General features: G+C 33.2%; 3 protein-coding genes across 4 annotated transcripts in view; 1 reads left to right on the top strand and 2 right to left on the bottom strand.

Annotated features, from left to right (window-relative positions):
* The window catches only part of dsc2l (desmocollin 2 like), a 29,977-nt gene extending 23,910 nt beyond the window's left edge, over positions 1-6,067 (bottom strand). The window contains exons 1-3 of one of the 2 annotated variants that reach the window (XR_012395607.1): positions 5,739-6,030; positions 2,789-2,879; positions 84-274 (exon numbers count right to left, since the gene is read on the bottom strand). Coding sequence is in view for 1 of the 2 variants with exons in the window: in NM_001287083.1 (NP_001274012.1) it covers positions 84-274; positions 2,789-2,879; positions 5,739-5,909 (453 nt within the window). In the remaining variant the exon portion in view is untranslated. 2 annotated transcript variants of the gene reach the window in all.
* Positions 1-17,639, top strand: part of dsg2.2 (desmoglein 2, tandem duplicate 2) — a 713,230-nt gene that overhangs the window by 623,439 nt on the left and 72,152 nt on the right. The window lies entirely within an intron of this gene.
* usp24 (ubiquitin specific peptidase 24) overlaps positions 1-17,639 on the bottom strand; it is a 746,345-nt gene that overhangs the window by 450,900 nt on the left and 277,806 nt on the right. The gene's annotated exons all lie outside the window — the stretch shown is intronic.

Genomic DNA, 17,639 nt, shown 5'->3' on the forward strand with positions numbered 1-17,639 from the left:
GAACATAGAGAAACATCTCTCATGCTGCTGATCTATGGTAGATCGTTTAGAGTTGCCAGGTTGTAGGCAGGTTGTAGTTTTACCTCATTTTTACAAGACAAGATAATCTCCACCCTCCAGTCAAGGCCGCTGTTGTCCTGCACCAGAACAGAGAACCTCTTTGTTGAGATCACCAAAGAGCGAAGTGTAACAATGCTTCCATCTGTATTTACAGTGAAGTCAGGGTCGCTGGATGTGAAGGACACAGGTATGGCCGTACAGCCATTGAGAGTCACTGTGAAAAATACAGTAAGGCCAGGTTATTATTCCGCAGAGTGTGATTAGTTTAAAAATAATCACCTTGTTATTAGCAAATAGGTGATAATGCTGTCAGAGACCATAAATGCCTTTATTTTTAATCTCAACTTAATTTATTAAGGACTATTTTGTTCTATTTTTGTCTTTTAAGATAAAGTTCAAATAAATAATCTGCCTTAAAATAAAATCTTTCTTATTCATTCATTTTTTAAATGAGGCTAAAATTAAATAAAAGGTGGTAAATTTTATATGGAATTTTTTTTATTAGAAATGCTTCTTAAAATATGTTTCATTTTCATAAATTAAGGTAAAACTAAAATACATATATAAAATAGCAAAATAGCAATGAATAGCATAATAAAGAGCCATTACTTTTTGCTTAATTATGTTTGGACTGAATACGTTAATTTGATGGTTTGATTATTATTAAGCTTGCGTTTGATAATTTTTTGGTATTTTATTCATGTTGAGCATTTGCTTTATTGTTTTGATTTTGCAAATTAAGACTTTTATTTTCTCAATGCAAATCAAGATTTAAGGCAGCTAAGGTAGTAAGTGAGGCAAGTAAAGGAAAATGAAACAATTTTCAGCCAATGTGGGTTTGTACGTATGTGGTGACTGGTGCTACTGATTAGCAATTGAAGCTATTTAACTGATTTGATGGGTCAAGTTGTGATAAAAATTAATAATGAAAAAGGTTTCACAACAGACTCACTCCTTGTCAGCCCTTACTGAGATAGCAGTTTGAAGCAAAATGCTGCTACAATACCAAATGTACCATTTTAACCTTCTCAAGAAATATAATTCAGCTGTTTTTCACTGATCATCTTTGATAGACTTTTCATTTCCATGCAACTTTTGTTATATATTTATGCTGCTTGTGTTTATCTGAAGGCCATTTTGTGTTGTCTGAGGAAAGAAACTCATAGTGCCCAAATAATAAGAATGTGAGTAAAAAAGACAAATGTATTTGACCATTAGTTAAACAAGCCTGAAAGTATTTTTCAAAACAAATACATTTTGATGTTTTTTTTTTCTATTCGACAACACAAAATAATTTATTTTTTAAAAAGTGCTTAGGATTCCATTTACATAGATACTATGAAAGTCAACAGGGACCAGAAACAGTTTAAATCCCCACATTCTTCAAAATATCTTCTTGCTCTATTCATAATATCAATAAAATTTGCCCGCAAACAGCTACTTCACTACAACCATTTTGGAAAAATATATTTAAATTTCTTTCTGAAGTGTACTCAACAAATCTGGAAATGGATCCTAGTATTGGACTTTTAGGAGCAGAGTACAGTCCTTGCAGTAGAAACCAAACACAAGCAATTCTATTTTGTATGTGTCTTGCAAAAAAACTCATTTTACAAATGTGGAAATCTGATGCTGTCCCCACCTTTGAAATGTGGGCTAGAGAACTTGGAAATATGTTACACTTAGAAGAACTGAGATTCATACTAAATGACAAATTGTCCATTTTAAACAAGATTTGGGAACCATTCATATTATTTTTGCAGATAGACTGAACTGATAGACTTACAAGACTGTTGTATTTTAATTTATCTATTTATCTTATTTCATTATTTATTTTATAATTTTTTAATAATGTCTCTTTTGGTTTCATTGTCCATGTACGCCTTGCCTCAATTTTAAATTTTTGTCCCAGCCAGATCTATATATGATTGTAAATGTTATGCATATATGCCTTTTATTTTTATGAACCTTCCACAAATATTTTGATTAATGTCAAATGGGTGGGGTGGGTGGTAGGGTTTTGCGTTCCTTTTTGTAGTAAGTTGAATTCACTGTAAGTACTACCAAAATAATTTTGATGGTATATTTCTTTGTAAGAACTCAGGCAGTACTGTATGTAATGTATGAAAGTTTTTTCAATATTCAAAATGAAAATAAAGAGTTAAAAAAAAAACAGCTACTTCATTCATTTTCCTTTGGCTTAATCCCTTCATTAATCAGGGCTTGCCACAGCGGAATGAACTGCCATCTTATCCAGCATATATTTTACACAGCGGATGCCTTTCCAGCTGCAATCCAGTACTGGGACGCATCCATACTACGGCCATTTTATTTTATTCAATTCACCCACTGTATATATATAGCACATGTCTTTGGACGATAGGGGGAAAGCGGAGAACCCTGAGGAAACCCACGCAAACACGTGGAGAACATAACTACACACAGAAATGCCAACTGGTCCAGCCGGGATTTGAACCAGCGACCTTCTTGCTGTGAGGTGACAGTGCTAACCACTGAGCCACTGTGTCGCCCACAGCTACTTCCATAGTAGAAAAAAAAACATAATATTCAAGTTAATGGTCTCCAATCTTTCTGGAAGTGCACTATCCCCCTTTAGGTAACTAAATAAATTGAAGGAAATGCTTAGTCTGCATAAAGTCAGAACGTCGCTTCCTGCCATTGGGAGGAAAAGGCTCAGTGAAATCACAAACCAAACATTCTTCCGCACCTTGAGTGATGAAATAACCTGCGGGCACCGTATTGGGAACCTGCACAAGCACAGGCCTCGGGTCACAAGACTCAGCCCTCTGAAACAACACCTGAGGAGAGGGAGACAAAGTTTCACATAAACACATTCTTCAGTGTGATTAAGCAAAACAACCTGTTGGTAATGGAGCACATGTTAGTAATGTAATTATTAGCATGTGCTTATGAATAATATGAATGAAGGCAAAACAACGCAGGCCAAACTACATTTTCTGCTATTAGACTTTTCAGTTTGCTCTGTTTTTCTGCTTTCTCTAAAAAATAAAATTTAAAAACATATAAATCTCCACTTCAGCATTTATTACTGTGCATACAACAAACTACACAGTTTTATTAATTTATGGTTATATAATGAAGGTTTTTACAGAGGGATATGTCCATATACATTTTGCCAGTAATAAAATATATTAATTTATGAACGGCATTCTCTCTCAAATAATATAAATAATAAGTTTAACCCTGAAGTAACCCTAAATGCATACTATTTTTCGAGTGTTCACATATTTTGAGAGGTATAAAGACAGAGGTTTTTACAGAGGCCTACGTCCATATGTAACTTGCCAGATTATATACAACACTGTATTCTTAACAATAAAGTCTTTAGGTAAAAAAAAAATGATTTTGTAAGAGGAAATTTTGTGATTTATGCTCCACACTGTCAGCGAATTGTCATTTTAAACCTTTACTTTACTTTCTCGCTGTCCTTTTAACCACTTGATTTTACACATTTGTCAGTAATGTTTAATAATTTTAATTAATAATAAATAATCAGTAATATATTTTAATAATTTAAAATGTAATTAATTTCAGCATGATTTGTTATAATTGTATACATTTTAAGTAGCTCAGTTTAGAATAAGTATGATGTTGTAGTTGTGTATTTTTATGTTATTTAAAACATTTAAAGTACATTATTTATGTATAATATTTTTTTTGTATTTAATTTGAAGTTTACAGCAAATAAGACATCTAGTCTTTTACCCACATACATAATTTTTCTTAGTCCAAGTGATATTATAATGTTATACTTATTTTTATGCCTCTTGCTTGTTATTCATTAATACCTAAGCAGCTAAACGCTATGAAAGAATCCTATTGTTGAGGTGTGGCAAACAAACCATAATAACTGAAACAATCACTGGCATCAGTAAATAAAGACATGTGACTAATACAAACATAACTAATAAATGAGAATAAAGCTATAGTCTCAACGAAACATAAACAAAGAAACAGCTAATTGGGATTGTGTCTCATTTCACTGTCTGATGTGATGGGTTTTGGTTTAGGTACTCATATCAGCGTCATCTTATCTCCAAACTAAGCTAATCTGTCCAGCAGAACCTGTAGGCTGACTTGAAAATAAGTGAAAATGTATTGTTCTGTACTTCTGTTGAATATTGGTGTCAATGTAATTTGTGTCTTCATAAATCTGATATGGATCAAAGAGTCACACATGCCAAAAAATGGGAGTTAAATAAATGGTTTTAGATGTTTCCCTAAAGGAAAGTAAGAAAATGTTGCAACACAGGTTCATTGAAAATATGTGTTTCACCCTATTTTTGTGAGACTGTAAAAAACATATTAATAATAGGTTTGACTGCAGTTTCAGGGCGGTATGATACCAACAACTTTTGTTCCTTTTCACACAAATTATAGGTACAGTGACTTTTTTGCACAAAAAAAAAAAAAAAAAAATAGTGTTGTCATTCTCATGTATGAATGAATGAATGAATGAATGAATGAATGAATGAATGAATGAAAAAATGAATGAAAAAATGAATGAATGAAAAAATTAACGAATAAATAGCCATTATTGAGTTTTACAAACCAATTGTATCTATTGATTTATATTATCAATTTCACTCTGAATAATGCTACATAAGTAAACATTTTTTTTACAGTTATTCCATACTGTAAATCTTAGTAGTTTCAACCTTTTGTAATCAATATTGCATAACTGTATAATAACCCACCTATAATAACCAAAGTAGTAAAACACATATATAATTATTATCTTATTATAAGCAGAAAAGTAAAAATAAATCTCATGTAACAATGGCGACAACCAAATTATCACAGGACTACATTGACTGACTGCAGTAAAATATGACCACCACTGCTATTCTGACAGTATTTGTTTTACAGCAAATATGCCAAGGTGATTGTTTAAAACTAAAAAAAATAAAGATACAAATTGTAACAACAACTTCTGACAAGTAACTTAATGCTATAAAACATAGCAACAACTTCTGACTGAAGTAGTTAATGTTACACAATGAGTTTGTGCATTTCATGAAGTTAAAATTGTGTGACATTCACATAAAAAACAAACATTTTAATCAGGTACTTGTTTTAAAGGTGTTTGTATATTTTGAAAGGGAAATATATATTTATAATGTCTTCCCATCACTGAATATGTACGTACAATAAACCATGAAAACTTCAACTAAATTACCATAGAATGCAGTTATAGACTATAATAAAATATGATCACATGAAATTAACCAAAAGAACTATCATTACTAGTCAACATTACTAACTAAATAAATATAAAACAATGAATAATTATGAGAGCAGAAGAAGTCATAAGCGTATACTCTATAATTTTGGTTGCAAAATTAAAATGCATTTATTTACAAACGGTTTTCTCTCCCAGATAAAAATAATAATATTAATTTTGATCCTCAAGTAAGCATATAAACTTTGTCGAGTGTTAACATATTTTGAGATCAATAAAGACAAATTCACCACGCCAATAACAACATAACTTGCATATTAACGGAAACTAAAGTTACCAAGACACTTCAGTAAGAGCACGATAAGAATTCAAGTAACGTTATAGGCCTAAAATAACCAACAAGCGACAAAAAAACAACAACAACAGTAACTTTAACTTCCAAAAGTACACTCACCAAAGCAAGCAGACAGGCAGCGAAGTGCGCGCGTTCATACATCCTGAAGCGAGAGTGTGTGTGTGGGTATGTGATCTGCAGTAGTTGGATGTGTCCGGTCTCCACCATAAACTGAGTGTATCTGACAGTCGGGCTCGGATAAAGTCCTTCTGGGCGCGGTGGAGTTCTCATGCCATTGAAGTCTACAGTACGGGCGTGGCCGAGCTTCAGCCTCTGACTTTATATATCAATGTTGAATTGGAGTCTTGAGTACAGAAAACAGGTTAAACTAATGCTTTGTCTTGGACTTCCTGAGCTCGGGAAGCCTTGGGAGGTTTAGACTCCACCCCGCAGACACACACACTGGTACTTGAAACTCCCTCTGACTCTGTGTGTGACTGTAGTTATTCTTTAACAGAGCAGACTTTCACCTGTTGTGCCATTTGACTTTCTAGACATGATTAATGCATGACGCAATTAATCTCAATTTTTGGGGTGGAGTGCAGGAGGAGCTCATGAGTGTACAGACAGTCATCATTCCTTTTACACATTCTCAGAAATCATTTGATTATTATTATTATTATTCTTTTAGTTTTGCTGAAGTGTTTCATTGACTTTAAGATTATTAAACAGACAATAAAACTTGTCTGTTTAATTGGACACAGCCACAGTCAGTTTAATAAAAACTTGTCAGTTTAATTGGACACAGCCACAGTCAGTTTAATTGGAACCAAACACGTGATTAGATCTGGACATCCCTAAAAAAATTCTTATCAAATCATCCAAAAGCCAATAGAACAGTGTTATTTATTTATTTATTTTTGTTTACTTATGTTTGTTATTACTAATCTTTCAAAGAGGTGACGCAGTGGCGCAGTAGTGCTGTCACCTCACAGCATAAAGGTCGCTGGTTCGAGCCTCGGCTGGGTTGGTTATTGTTTCTGTGTGGAGTTTGCATGTTGACGACCCTGGGTTAATAAAGGGACTAAGCCGAAAAGAAAATGAATAACTGAATCTTTGAAAGAACGTTCAAATCCAAAGAATTATTAGCAGTTTTTAAACATCTTCAATATCTGGTTTGTTTTTAGAGAAAACCAAATAGAATATGTTGTATTACACTTGCACAGATCAGCATTATAACAGAGTCTTAAAATGTATTTTAGTACGATAAAACAGCACAGTTTCTAACTAGAGTAATCCCTGCTGGAAGAAATTAAAAGTCAACTGTGGCATAATAAAAGTTTGGCTGTTTTTATTATGCAACAGCGGTCGTGCTTCAGCAGTCTCATTACGATTTTTCATTAAAGGCTGATTTATACTTCTGCTTCAAGCGCACACGTATGGTCAGCCTTCGCGTGGTCGCATAGCCCTCACCGTGGTTCTGTGATTGAGTGTGGGTGTGACCCTGAAGGGGCGAGTGTTTACAAGTGTTGAGTCCATTGAAGGAGCTCCAAATGGAAACTTTTGTTTCGTGTTTTCCTTTATGATTAAAGTTGCTGCACATCCACTGGTTCCTGCCTCTGAATGACGGAGTTTTAGCTACTTTTTCATTAAGGTAGCATTCAGAAATAAATAAAACACCCGCAAAGAAACTCAGCTCAGAGGAACATAACATAACCTACTGCCAGCTAGCATTTCGGAAGTGTTATTGCAGAGCAACACAAACAGCACGCAGAAATATAAATACAAATACACAAGGATTCCATATCCGGGACCAGGCCATATCCTGAGCTGCTGCTGCGCTGATGGTCGTGAGGAGTTGAGAACATGAGTCTGATTCCAGCGACGCTCCAGGGACAGACGAGTCTTCGCTGAGGCCATCTTCCTGCCTAAACCACGGCGAATGAAGCTCTGCACAAGACTTTTGGCCAGCGGAGAAATTAAAATGGTCGTGCCCAACTGAGTCTGGTTCCCTCAAGGTTTTTTTTCTTCACTCCCATCAGGTGAAGTTTTTTTTCCCTCTCCGCTGTCGCCACTGCCTTGCATGGTTCAGGATTGGTAGAGCTACGCATCGATGAATTGCTCTATAGTGTTTGAACTCTCAGTAATGATTAAATCACACTGAACTGAGCTAAACTGAACTGAACTGAACTTAAACACTAAAACCTGAACCACACTGTTCCAATTACTATGACCATTTATGTGAAGCTGCTTTGACACAATCTACATTGTAAAAGCGCTATACAAATAAAGCTGAATTGAATTGAATTGAATTGAACATAGGACATGTACTGTGGGTCACGGCAATCACACAATCACAAAAACAACTTTATTATAATAATACGTTTTGAATACTTTAGCTCATCTTTTGTATGTAATGATTTCATACTCAGTCGCGTCTCATTAAACTACAGCTTTGTTTCTTGTGAATATGCGCCATCTTGTGGTGAAAATTACATACTACATTGTTAAAATTACACAAAGATGTAAATTCTCGCGGGGACAGGGGTGGACGTGCCACTTTAAAAATCCTGCTCATGTCCACCCCACGCTTTAATATTTTTTAAACTGCAAGAGATGTCAACATGGATGAAAAAAAGGATTGAATTGATAAAATAATGATCAAACATTTTTATATCCTTTTATATATTGTTGCTGCTGATTCAGTACACAAAGTTCATTAAAGGTTCTTTCTTTCTTTCTTTCTTTCTTTTTTTTCTTTCTTTCTTTCTTTTATTTTACATTTTTATATTATTCTGAATTAAAATGTCTTTAATCAGCCTATTTTTTCCCTTTTTTTTTTTATTGTATGCTGTGGAGTATAGAAAAATTTACTTATTATTTAACGTATTTACCCTCAAATAATTTGAAACGTTTACCAGTTTTTTTTTTCTGATAAAGATAAAAGAAGATATTTTAAAGAATGTTGGGCACTGGTAGCATTGACATCCATAAAAATACTATTAAAGTCAGTGATTACCGGTCTCCAACATTCTTCAAAACATCTGGCATTTGTGGTGCATGCAGTCTGTAAAAGTGAAATGATGAGACTCAATGACCTAAAGACTCACAGAATACTGATTTGCTGGAAGGAATTTGAGGAGACAGGGTGTGAAATTAGCCAAAAATGAGGACTACTGCAAGATAAGATAAGATATGCTTCACTTGAAGCAACCTCACAAAACACTGACAAGAGAGTGACTCAGACTGAGTAAATGAAAAGCTACATAAACCGAGCAAATGAGCGCTATGTAAAGGCCATAAAACAAGGTCTGTGTTCAAATAATGACACTATTAAGCACTCTCGCTTTGGTTTTAAAACATTCAAGGCTCAAATAAGGAATAACTAAAACTAAACAAGAGACATTATAAGGCCATAAAATTAACTTAGCACAAAAAAGAAAGCTGTAGGCTTGCAACTCAGAGGTTATGACCTTCTTCGACAATAATCTTGATTAAAATCATACCATAGCCTGTTGAATAAGATGTCAATGCATTATAAATAATACTGAAACATCCTTACAAAATTATTTATGAGGCTGGAAAAATGTTGCAGTATCAAATGGATTGAATTTTAAACCGTCTGTCTTTCTGAGGTTTTCTTGATTAAATAAATAGAAAGAAAAACATATAATTTTAGTTTTGCTATCCTTTTTATGCTATATTTATCCATCCATCCATCCATCCATCCATCCATCCATCCATCCATCCATCCATCCATCCATCCACCAAAGAACAAACCATTGTTATACAATAACTTGTCTCATTACCCTAACCTGTCTAGTTAACCTCATCAACCTTAAGCCTTTAAATGTCACTTTAAGCTGTATAGAAGTGTCTTGAAAAATATCTAGTCAAATGTTATTTACTGTCATCATGGCAGATATGAAATAAATCAGTTATTAGAAATGAGTTATTAAAACTATTATGTTTAGAAATGTGTTGAAAAACATCTTCTCTCCATTAAACAGAAATCGGGGAAAAAATAAACAAGGGGGCTAATAATTCAGGGGGGCTTATAACTCTGACTTTAATTGTATATGGAATAAGAATGAAATCTATAGGTAATGTTGTCCAGTTGGGTCATCTTCTGTGGTAACTGATGTCATTTGATTTATCCTGAGACTTTCATCATCCAAACTTGTAATGTTTCACATCAGTTTCCATGCATCAAAAATAGTGCAACTATTATTTATTCTTTTGAGTGCTTATATCAGATAATAGTTACATCATTAAAATAAATTTCCAGTTATTTCAAATGTAATGTTTGAGTTGCATTTTGAAACGGGATCAATTTGCTGTTTAACTGTATTATATGGAGGTGATTTTAATGAACAAAGTATCTTTGACTTGTGTGTATTGTATCCAAGCATTTGAAAAATGAAGAGTTTTGCAATAATGTGCAATTTTGGCAATGGTTATAAATTTTGAGTTTAGAGTTTTGAAAATTGACAGCAGGGTTCTGAAATTTGTGGTGAAACGATGGGAAAAAAACTGTAATTGGTATTTGTTTTAAATTAATTATTATTGTTTTCAACCTTTCAGGCCACATTTTCTAAAAATCTGTCAAGCACTTAAAGCTGAAAACACACTGAGAGACAGAATTTAACAATTTAACCTCCAGAAACTAACAATGCACAAAGGCAGGTATTGTTATGTCCAAAGAGGTTGTATTTCAGGTTTTCAGAGCTCAGTTTTTGGAACCCCTCTCCTAAACTGTGTAAAAGTCAGGACGTTTGGAGCATGTTGTAATATGGTGTTTGTGTGCAGGGGGGTGGAAGAAGGGTTGGGTTGGGCGGAAAGGAATTTGGCAGAGCAGCGTCAGTAAGTGTCTGTTCTATTGTGCACACATTTAGACAGCTCCCTCAACTCTTACACATCCAAGGCCTCCATTCTACAACAGCACACCTACATGATTATTATAGAAGTACAATGACATACAGTACCATGATCCAGCGAAACTACTGACTAAATGTTCTATGTTGACTAATTTATGCAAGTGTGCTTTATGAATGACACCATAAAGTGTTGTTTCATGTAAGCATTAAAACTAATCAATGAATAATTGGTGTAAGTTGCCTTAAGTTGTGACTCACTGAAAAGCATTTGTCTTGATATCTTCAAAGGTTTATATTTGTCATTGAAAAGAATGGCTCATTGTCATTAAGTTGGCTGAAATATGTCTAATTGTCAATCGATAAATGGTAATTATTTGTAAAGTCAGCAGAACCCTTTGTATAATACGGTAATCTTGTGTCATTTAAACCCATAAAAATGGTTAGGTCACATTTATTTAAATAGAGACCTCTATCTGACCTCTACCTAGAGGTTAGAAAAAAGGGGAAAAAAGAGAAAAAGAGGAAAAAAGTCTGATATTAAATATAACTTAAAAAAATAAATAAAAATTAAATAAATCAATAGAAAAAAAAACTATTTAGTATAAATTTTATTAATACTTTCCCACATTATAATTCAATCTTTATATACTTCTTTACTTCCCACTTTGTTCTATTAGCTCTCCTCTTCTGTCTCTTTCAAATTTATTTATTAATTGTTTATCATTATTTGTATTATTATTATTATTATTATTATTATTATTATTATTATTATTATTCATAAAAAATATTAGTTTTTTCAAATTTTTTATGATTATCAATATTTGTTTTTTATTATTAATATTGTTAATATTATTATTATTATTATATATATTTTTTTTAAACCAGTTCTTCCCCTGACCAGTCCAACAACGGATTTAAAAATAACTAATATGGAAAGGGAAAGGGGAAAAAAAAGGAAAAAAAGAAAAAAAACTCCTACTTGCATATAATACATTCATAGGGTAAGTGTGACTTATATAGCTATTATACATACTTTTATTTATTTATTAGTCTTTGGTATTAAAGTGAAAAATATCTTTATAGAGACCGGACGTCTGTTTTGTTATCATGAAACATTGTAGAAAGATGGATGGCTGGTTTCCACATGGTTCACCTGACTAAGCATGTTTATTGCGACACGCGTGCTGAGAAACACCCAGGCCTCGGGTAAAACTCATGCACATGTCTTCGTTCTCTAAACCATGACCGCATTTTACCTTTTTCGGAAAGAATGTGATCACAACACAGCAGCTGTGTTGTTGTCGGTTTGTTTTCTATAACTCAATATCTTTTATATAATGTATTTTTAATCATATCTTTTCCCCCCAAATATGATCATCTTTTCAACATAGTATAACTATTCAAAATAGTATAAGTTATATTCCATTCTTTTTCTCTTAAAAACAAAACAACGATTGGAGATCATTTTACATGAAACCGCTATTTAAATACTATTTTTACTTCAACGTTTCTGTTCAACTTGTTACTTTTTGTTTAAACACACTAGCAACACATGCTAGCAATAGTTTAACTGTAGTGCTCAGCTCATGATACTAAAACATACAGTTGAAGTCAGACTTCTTAGCCCCCCTGAATTATTAGCCCCCCTGTATATTTTTTCCCCAATTTCTGTTTGACAGAGAGAAGAGTTTTTCAACACATTTCTAAACATAATAGTTTTAGTAAATCATTTCTAATAACTGATTTATTTTATCTTTGCCATGATGGCAGTAAAAAATTACTATATAAGATACTTCTACACAGCTTAAAGTGACATTTAAAGGCTTAGCTAGGTTAATTAGGTTAACTAGACAAGTTAGGTAATTGGGCAAGTTATTGTATAATGATGGTTTGCTATGTAGACTATCGAAAAAAAAGGGGGCTAATAATTTTGACCTTATAGTGATTAACAGTTTTATTGATTCTCAGGCAGGTTTCAGCATGGAATACAGAATACAACTCTGAAAAGAATCAACATTTTGTTTTGTTTTTTTGTTTTTGCCCTATTATTAACCCACCCCAAACTAATCCCCAACTACTACTTTAAGGTTCTGGCTTGGCTATCAGTAAATATAATTAAGGCCTCTATCTTATATAATGAAGAAAAAGGCTTAGTGAAATGCGAAAGTCTAAAACTGAACAAATGTGTTCATAAAATCTTTTTTCTAGAAATCCTGAATTTTTGTACAAGACCATGGAGCATGAACTAAATCACCATCCTCGATCTCACATCTCCAACAATAAGGTGTATTTTTTAACCCGAGCTTAAACAGTCTGGAAGGAGTCCAATAGAAACGGTGTATAATCTTAAACTGTATAAGGCGTGCTTTAGCATCCCTAGATGCTGTTATAACATTCTTTAAAATTCCATGCCATTCTTCATCATCAACTGTCAAATTCAGATCTCTCTCCCATATTTTCTACCTTAAAATATTAATAATTTTGACCTTAAAATATTCATTCATTCATTCATTTTCTTTTTCGGCTTAGTCCCTTTTTTAATTCGGGGGCGCCACAGCGGAATGAACCGCCAACTTATCCAGAAAGTTTTTTACACACCGGATGCCCTTCCAGCCGCAACCCATCTCTGGGAAACATCCACACACACACACACATTCACACACACACACTACAGACAATTTAGCCTACCCAATTCACCTGTAGCGCATGTCTTTGGACTGTGGGGGAAACCAGAGCACCCGGAGGAAACCCACGCGAAGGCAGGGAGAACATGCAAACTTCACACAGAAACGCCAACTGAGCCGAGGTTTGAACCGGCGACCCAGCAACCTTCTTGCTGTTAGGGCGATAGCACTACCTACTTCACCATTCCCCCGCCCCCAACCTTAAAATAGTGTTGAAAAAATGAAAACTGCTTTTTTCCTAGTCGAAATAAAACAAAAAAGACTTTTAAAATAAAAAAGCATTATAAAATCATTAGTAAATACCTCAGGCTTCTTTTTTTCATTCATGTATTTCCAAAAACCGAAAACCATGTATATATGTTAATGTTATGTCAGCAATTCCACTGAAAACTTTAATTAGTTGAAGGAGCCAATTTAAGATCATGTGACTGATGCTCCCTGTGAGGCTCATAACATGCACCTGGTATAGGTTTTTGTGTCAGAATTATTTACATTTTTAATTTTTTGGAACATCTATCAAATTAAGTTTTGTTGTCCTTTGGTGCGACTCCCTATAATTAAAAATGTAAAACAAAATCATCCTTGGTCATAATTTCATGTACAGTCAATAAATAGCACTATATAAAGATAAGTATCCAACAATGATGATAAATCACTGTCTCTCTACTTGTATAGACCGTTTCAATGTGGTCATGTCATTATTAAACAGTTGTTTCATAACTGAACCAAGAGGCAATTCAATCATAGCGTAATGTCAAAACGGCTATCATACCATTATTTGTCAATATGTGGGTCTTTTTGGTTTCTCGGAAGCTATAAAAATTAAAAATGTAAATCAGGAAATACGTTGGGACCATTGTTTTTGTGTCAAAATGGACTTTATTATTAAGAGTTTTTTTAATTTCTTAATTTTTGATATGTCACACCATGGGACATTTTTTATGTTACAATTTGGTAAAGGTTTTTTTAAAAAACAGTGAACGAATTTATAGTAATATAAGTTAGATATAATTTATATTTTCTCAAACATCATAATAAAACTGATATTTATAAATAATTAAAAACTTTGAAGAATTAGTCAGAATTCTTCCAAAATTGTATTTTACAAAATAATAATAATAAAAAAACATTTTTATGAATTTTTATAAGTGTTGTTAATGTGGTTGAGAACACAGTGTTGCGGGTGAAGCTGAAGCCCTGAGGCATCTCTCGACTCTGGGTGTGTGAGAGTCTGCCACACCTGCTGATGCCCAAAAACTGACAGATGAAAAATCACATCCAGTCCTGTCACCAGCGCTGAGTCAAGAGAAAATCAGTGTGTGAAGCAAGGTGGGGCCGAAATATGAATTTCAGCATTTACTCACTGTAAGTGTACGAGTTGTTCCATAATTAACCAATGTTGTGCAGAATATTTTTAACTTCAATCGGTCCACTGATTAGACATGTTTTTCTCTCATTTCGATTCTTAATTTAGCTTTATTAAAGATATATTTAGTAATAGATGTAGTAGTAGATGTTGCCATAGAGCAGGAGTTCCCAAACTTTTCAGCCTGCGACCCCCAAAATGACAATGCCAGTGACTCGCGACCCCCAATATCCTCTGAGGTGGTTATAAATACAGTGGTTATAAATGCAATGGTGCACACACACACTAATAAACCCAAGTCTATTCTTCTTTTAATTTTTTTATGTATATCAGTGCTGTAAATGGGCCACAAAGTTTAACCTGTTGTTATAAAATCAATCTGCTGCATCTGACGATATTGCTGTGTCTTTAATATAATGTAATTACCCCAGGGGTCACAATCCAATAGAACTAGTAACTATAAGCTACTATAGTAACTATATAGTAACTATAAAGTATATAGTAACTAAAAACGAAAAAAAAAAATTCTTCAGTAGGTTATGGATAATTTATGGTAATTCTTATGGTTTGAAAAAAATAAATATATTTTTGGAAATCACCAGGCGACCCCCCTTCTTTGTCACGCGACCCCTCGGGGGGTCCCGACCCCCATTTTAAGAAACACTGCCATAGAGCATCAAAAATAGTCCACCACATTGTTTTTAATCAAATAAATAGTTATAATTTATTTTGGTGGTCCGTTTGTTGAATTTAAGTTACATACAAGCCAACTAATTTTCATTAAGTTAGTGTAAGTTGACATGTACTTGCAAAGTTTCTTATAGTCAGTTAAATGTCTTTTGAAGGAGCAGTATCAGCAGATATTAAGCAGACAAATGAACCATCAAAATAAAGTGCTACCAAATAAATAATATCTTAAATTAATTGAGGGAGCTGGGAACAAATTTTTCTTGCACAAGGAAAACTCGCTTATTAAATAACCTGTGATTATTCTATAACATATTCTCCTGTAAGATTCTGGACGTTGATTAGTGTTTATGGAAACAGTCCATGTGTTTTGTATATGATAACATGTTTATGTCTAATGTATTTTTAATTAATGTATTATTATTATTCAATAGACATGCATCAGTCATATGGTTCATTCATTCATTTTCCTTCGGCTTAGTCCCTGATTTATCAGGGGTCACCACAGTGGAATGAACAGTCAAGTATTGCCAAACAGCTTATGTTTTACGTATGGTGTGACACATTTGGTGTTATGCAGCAGATGCCCTTTCAGCCGCAGCCCAGTACTTGGAAACACCCATACAATTTCACATTCACACATACTCTCATATGGCCAATTCACTTATAGCGCATGTTTTTGAACTGTGGAGGAACTGGAGCACCCAATGAAAATCTAGGCTAACACAGAGAGAGAACTAACAAACTCTATGGACTATATTGGACAACAATTTAGTAAATCAATGCACATATTATAACTAAATTGAAATGCAAATGTAAATGTAAATAATTTAAATGACATGTTTGAAATCATGTAATTTCAAACACTAGTTAATATTTCTGGAAAAACACTCACGTGCATGATAGCATGTTTAAAAGATAGGGATATTATTTAAAAATAAATACACTCCACACCACGTCTAGTGAATAAAATTAATAAAACTATTCTATGTTTTTCCCTTTGTCAGAAAACCACAAAAAACAAAACAAACTGAAAATAAATAGCAGTCTGAAAAGTTTTGTCAAACAGTTTTTGCCAAAAATTCAATTACATTTTTGCTTTTAGTTTATTTTTACTCAAATTTTTTTATTAAAATACAAATAAAAAAATCTCAGAGCAAAAACACACTTACACAAGGTATGGTTCAGTAGCCATTGTGTTTCTTTTTTTGCAATTTGTTCCCTTGTCTTTGTTACTCCTTTGCTATATTATTGGTCTGCTATTTGCAATTTTCTTTACACTGTAAAAATTTTCTGTTAATTAATAGTTTCCATATTTTATGATTCACAAGTGTTTTCCATTTTATTTATGTTGTGAATTGGATCATGGGACCTTGATCTCTTCTCTGTCAACTTCTGATGTGGAAATTCACCTCTACAGTTTATCAAAGTGACTTTTATTGACATTTGATTTGTTTGAAATAATATAAGTGTGAGAAATAATATATTGATAAATAATTCTGTAAAATAACAGAAATTGTACTGGCAGAGTGTTTCTGCAGAGTGATATACAACACCAACCCAGCCAATATATCAGTTTAAACTATTCATTTCTTTTTATAAATAATACATTTTTTAATTTTTGAAGTTTAAAAATTTTTGAAAGAAAGATCAAGGTCCATAATTAATTTCAAAATCATAAATAGATTAGGGAAATAAATAAAAACATGAATCACAAAATACAAAAAAAAAACAAAAACAAAAAGCTAATTTCTGTATATTTTTGGGAGGTCTATGATGGTTTTATCCTCGTCTCGCCTTCTATTATTGTAAAGTGTCCTTGAGCACTGGAAAGCCTCTATAAAATACAATAATTATTAATATTTTTGTTATTATTGTTATTATTATTATTATTATTATTATTATTATTATTATTATTATTATTATTATTATTATTATTATTATTATTCATTCCATTATTTCTTGTTAAATCAGTCCAGAGTTGTTATGCACCCAATCTGTTGCCCCGATTCAAAGTGCAATTCAGAAACCCTTATTAAAAATATTAATGCAACCCTGAATGGTAAAAGACAGAGTCAGGAAAGAGAGAGAGAGTGACAGAAAGAGATACCAGTCACTCAGCCAAGTGTGAGATGACATGTGATAACCATTGACAGTGACTGTACAGCTGACAGCAAGCATCCCTGATGCCTCCAAACCCCAAGCACAAACCACAAACCACAAGTCATTCCAGAAAAAAAGGATATATTTTCATTTACTCACAAATGCTGCATTATAAAGCCTCCAGTATAGCGTAACAGCCTTTTGTGCGGTGTAAAGCACTCAGTCTGGATGAGCACTGATGCATGCCTGTAATTCAACTCTGTAAATCACTCTGTGTTTGTGTTCAGCTTGAAAACTCTTCTTT

Source organism: Danio rerio, chromosome 20, assembly GCF_049306965.1.
Source record: "Danio rerio strain Tuebingen ecotype United States chromosome 20, GRCz12tu, whole genome shotgun sequence".
Lineage (NCBI taxonomy): Eukaryota > Metazoa > Chordata > Actinopteri > Cypriniformes > Danionidae > Danio > Danio rerio.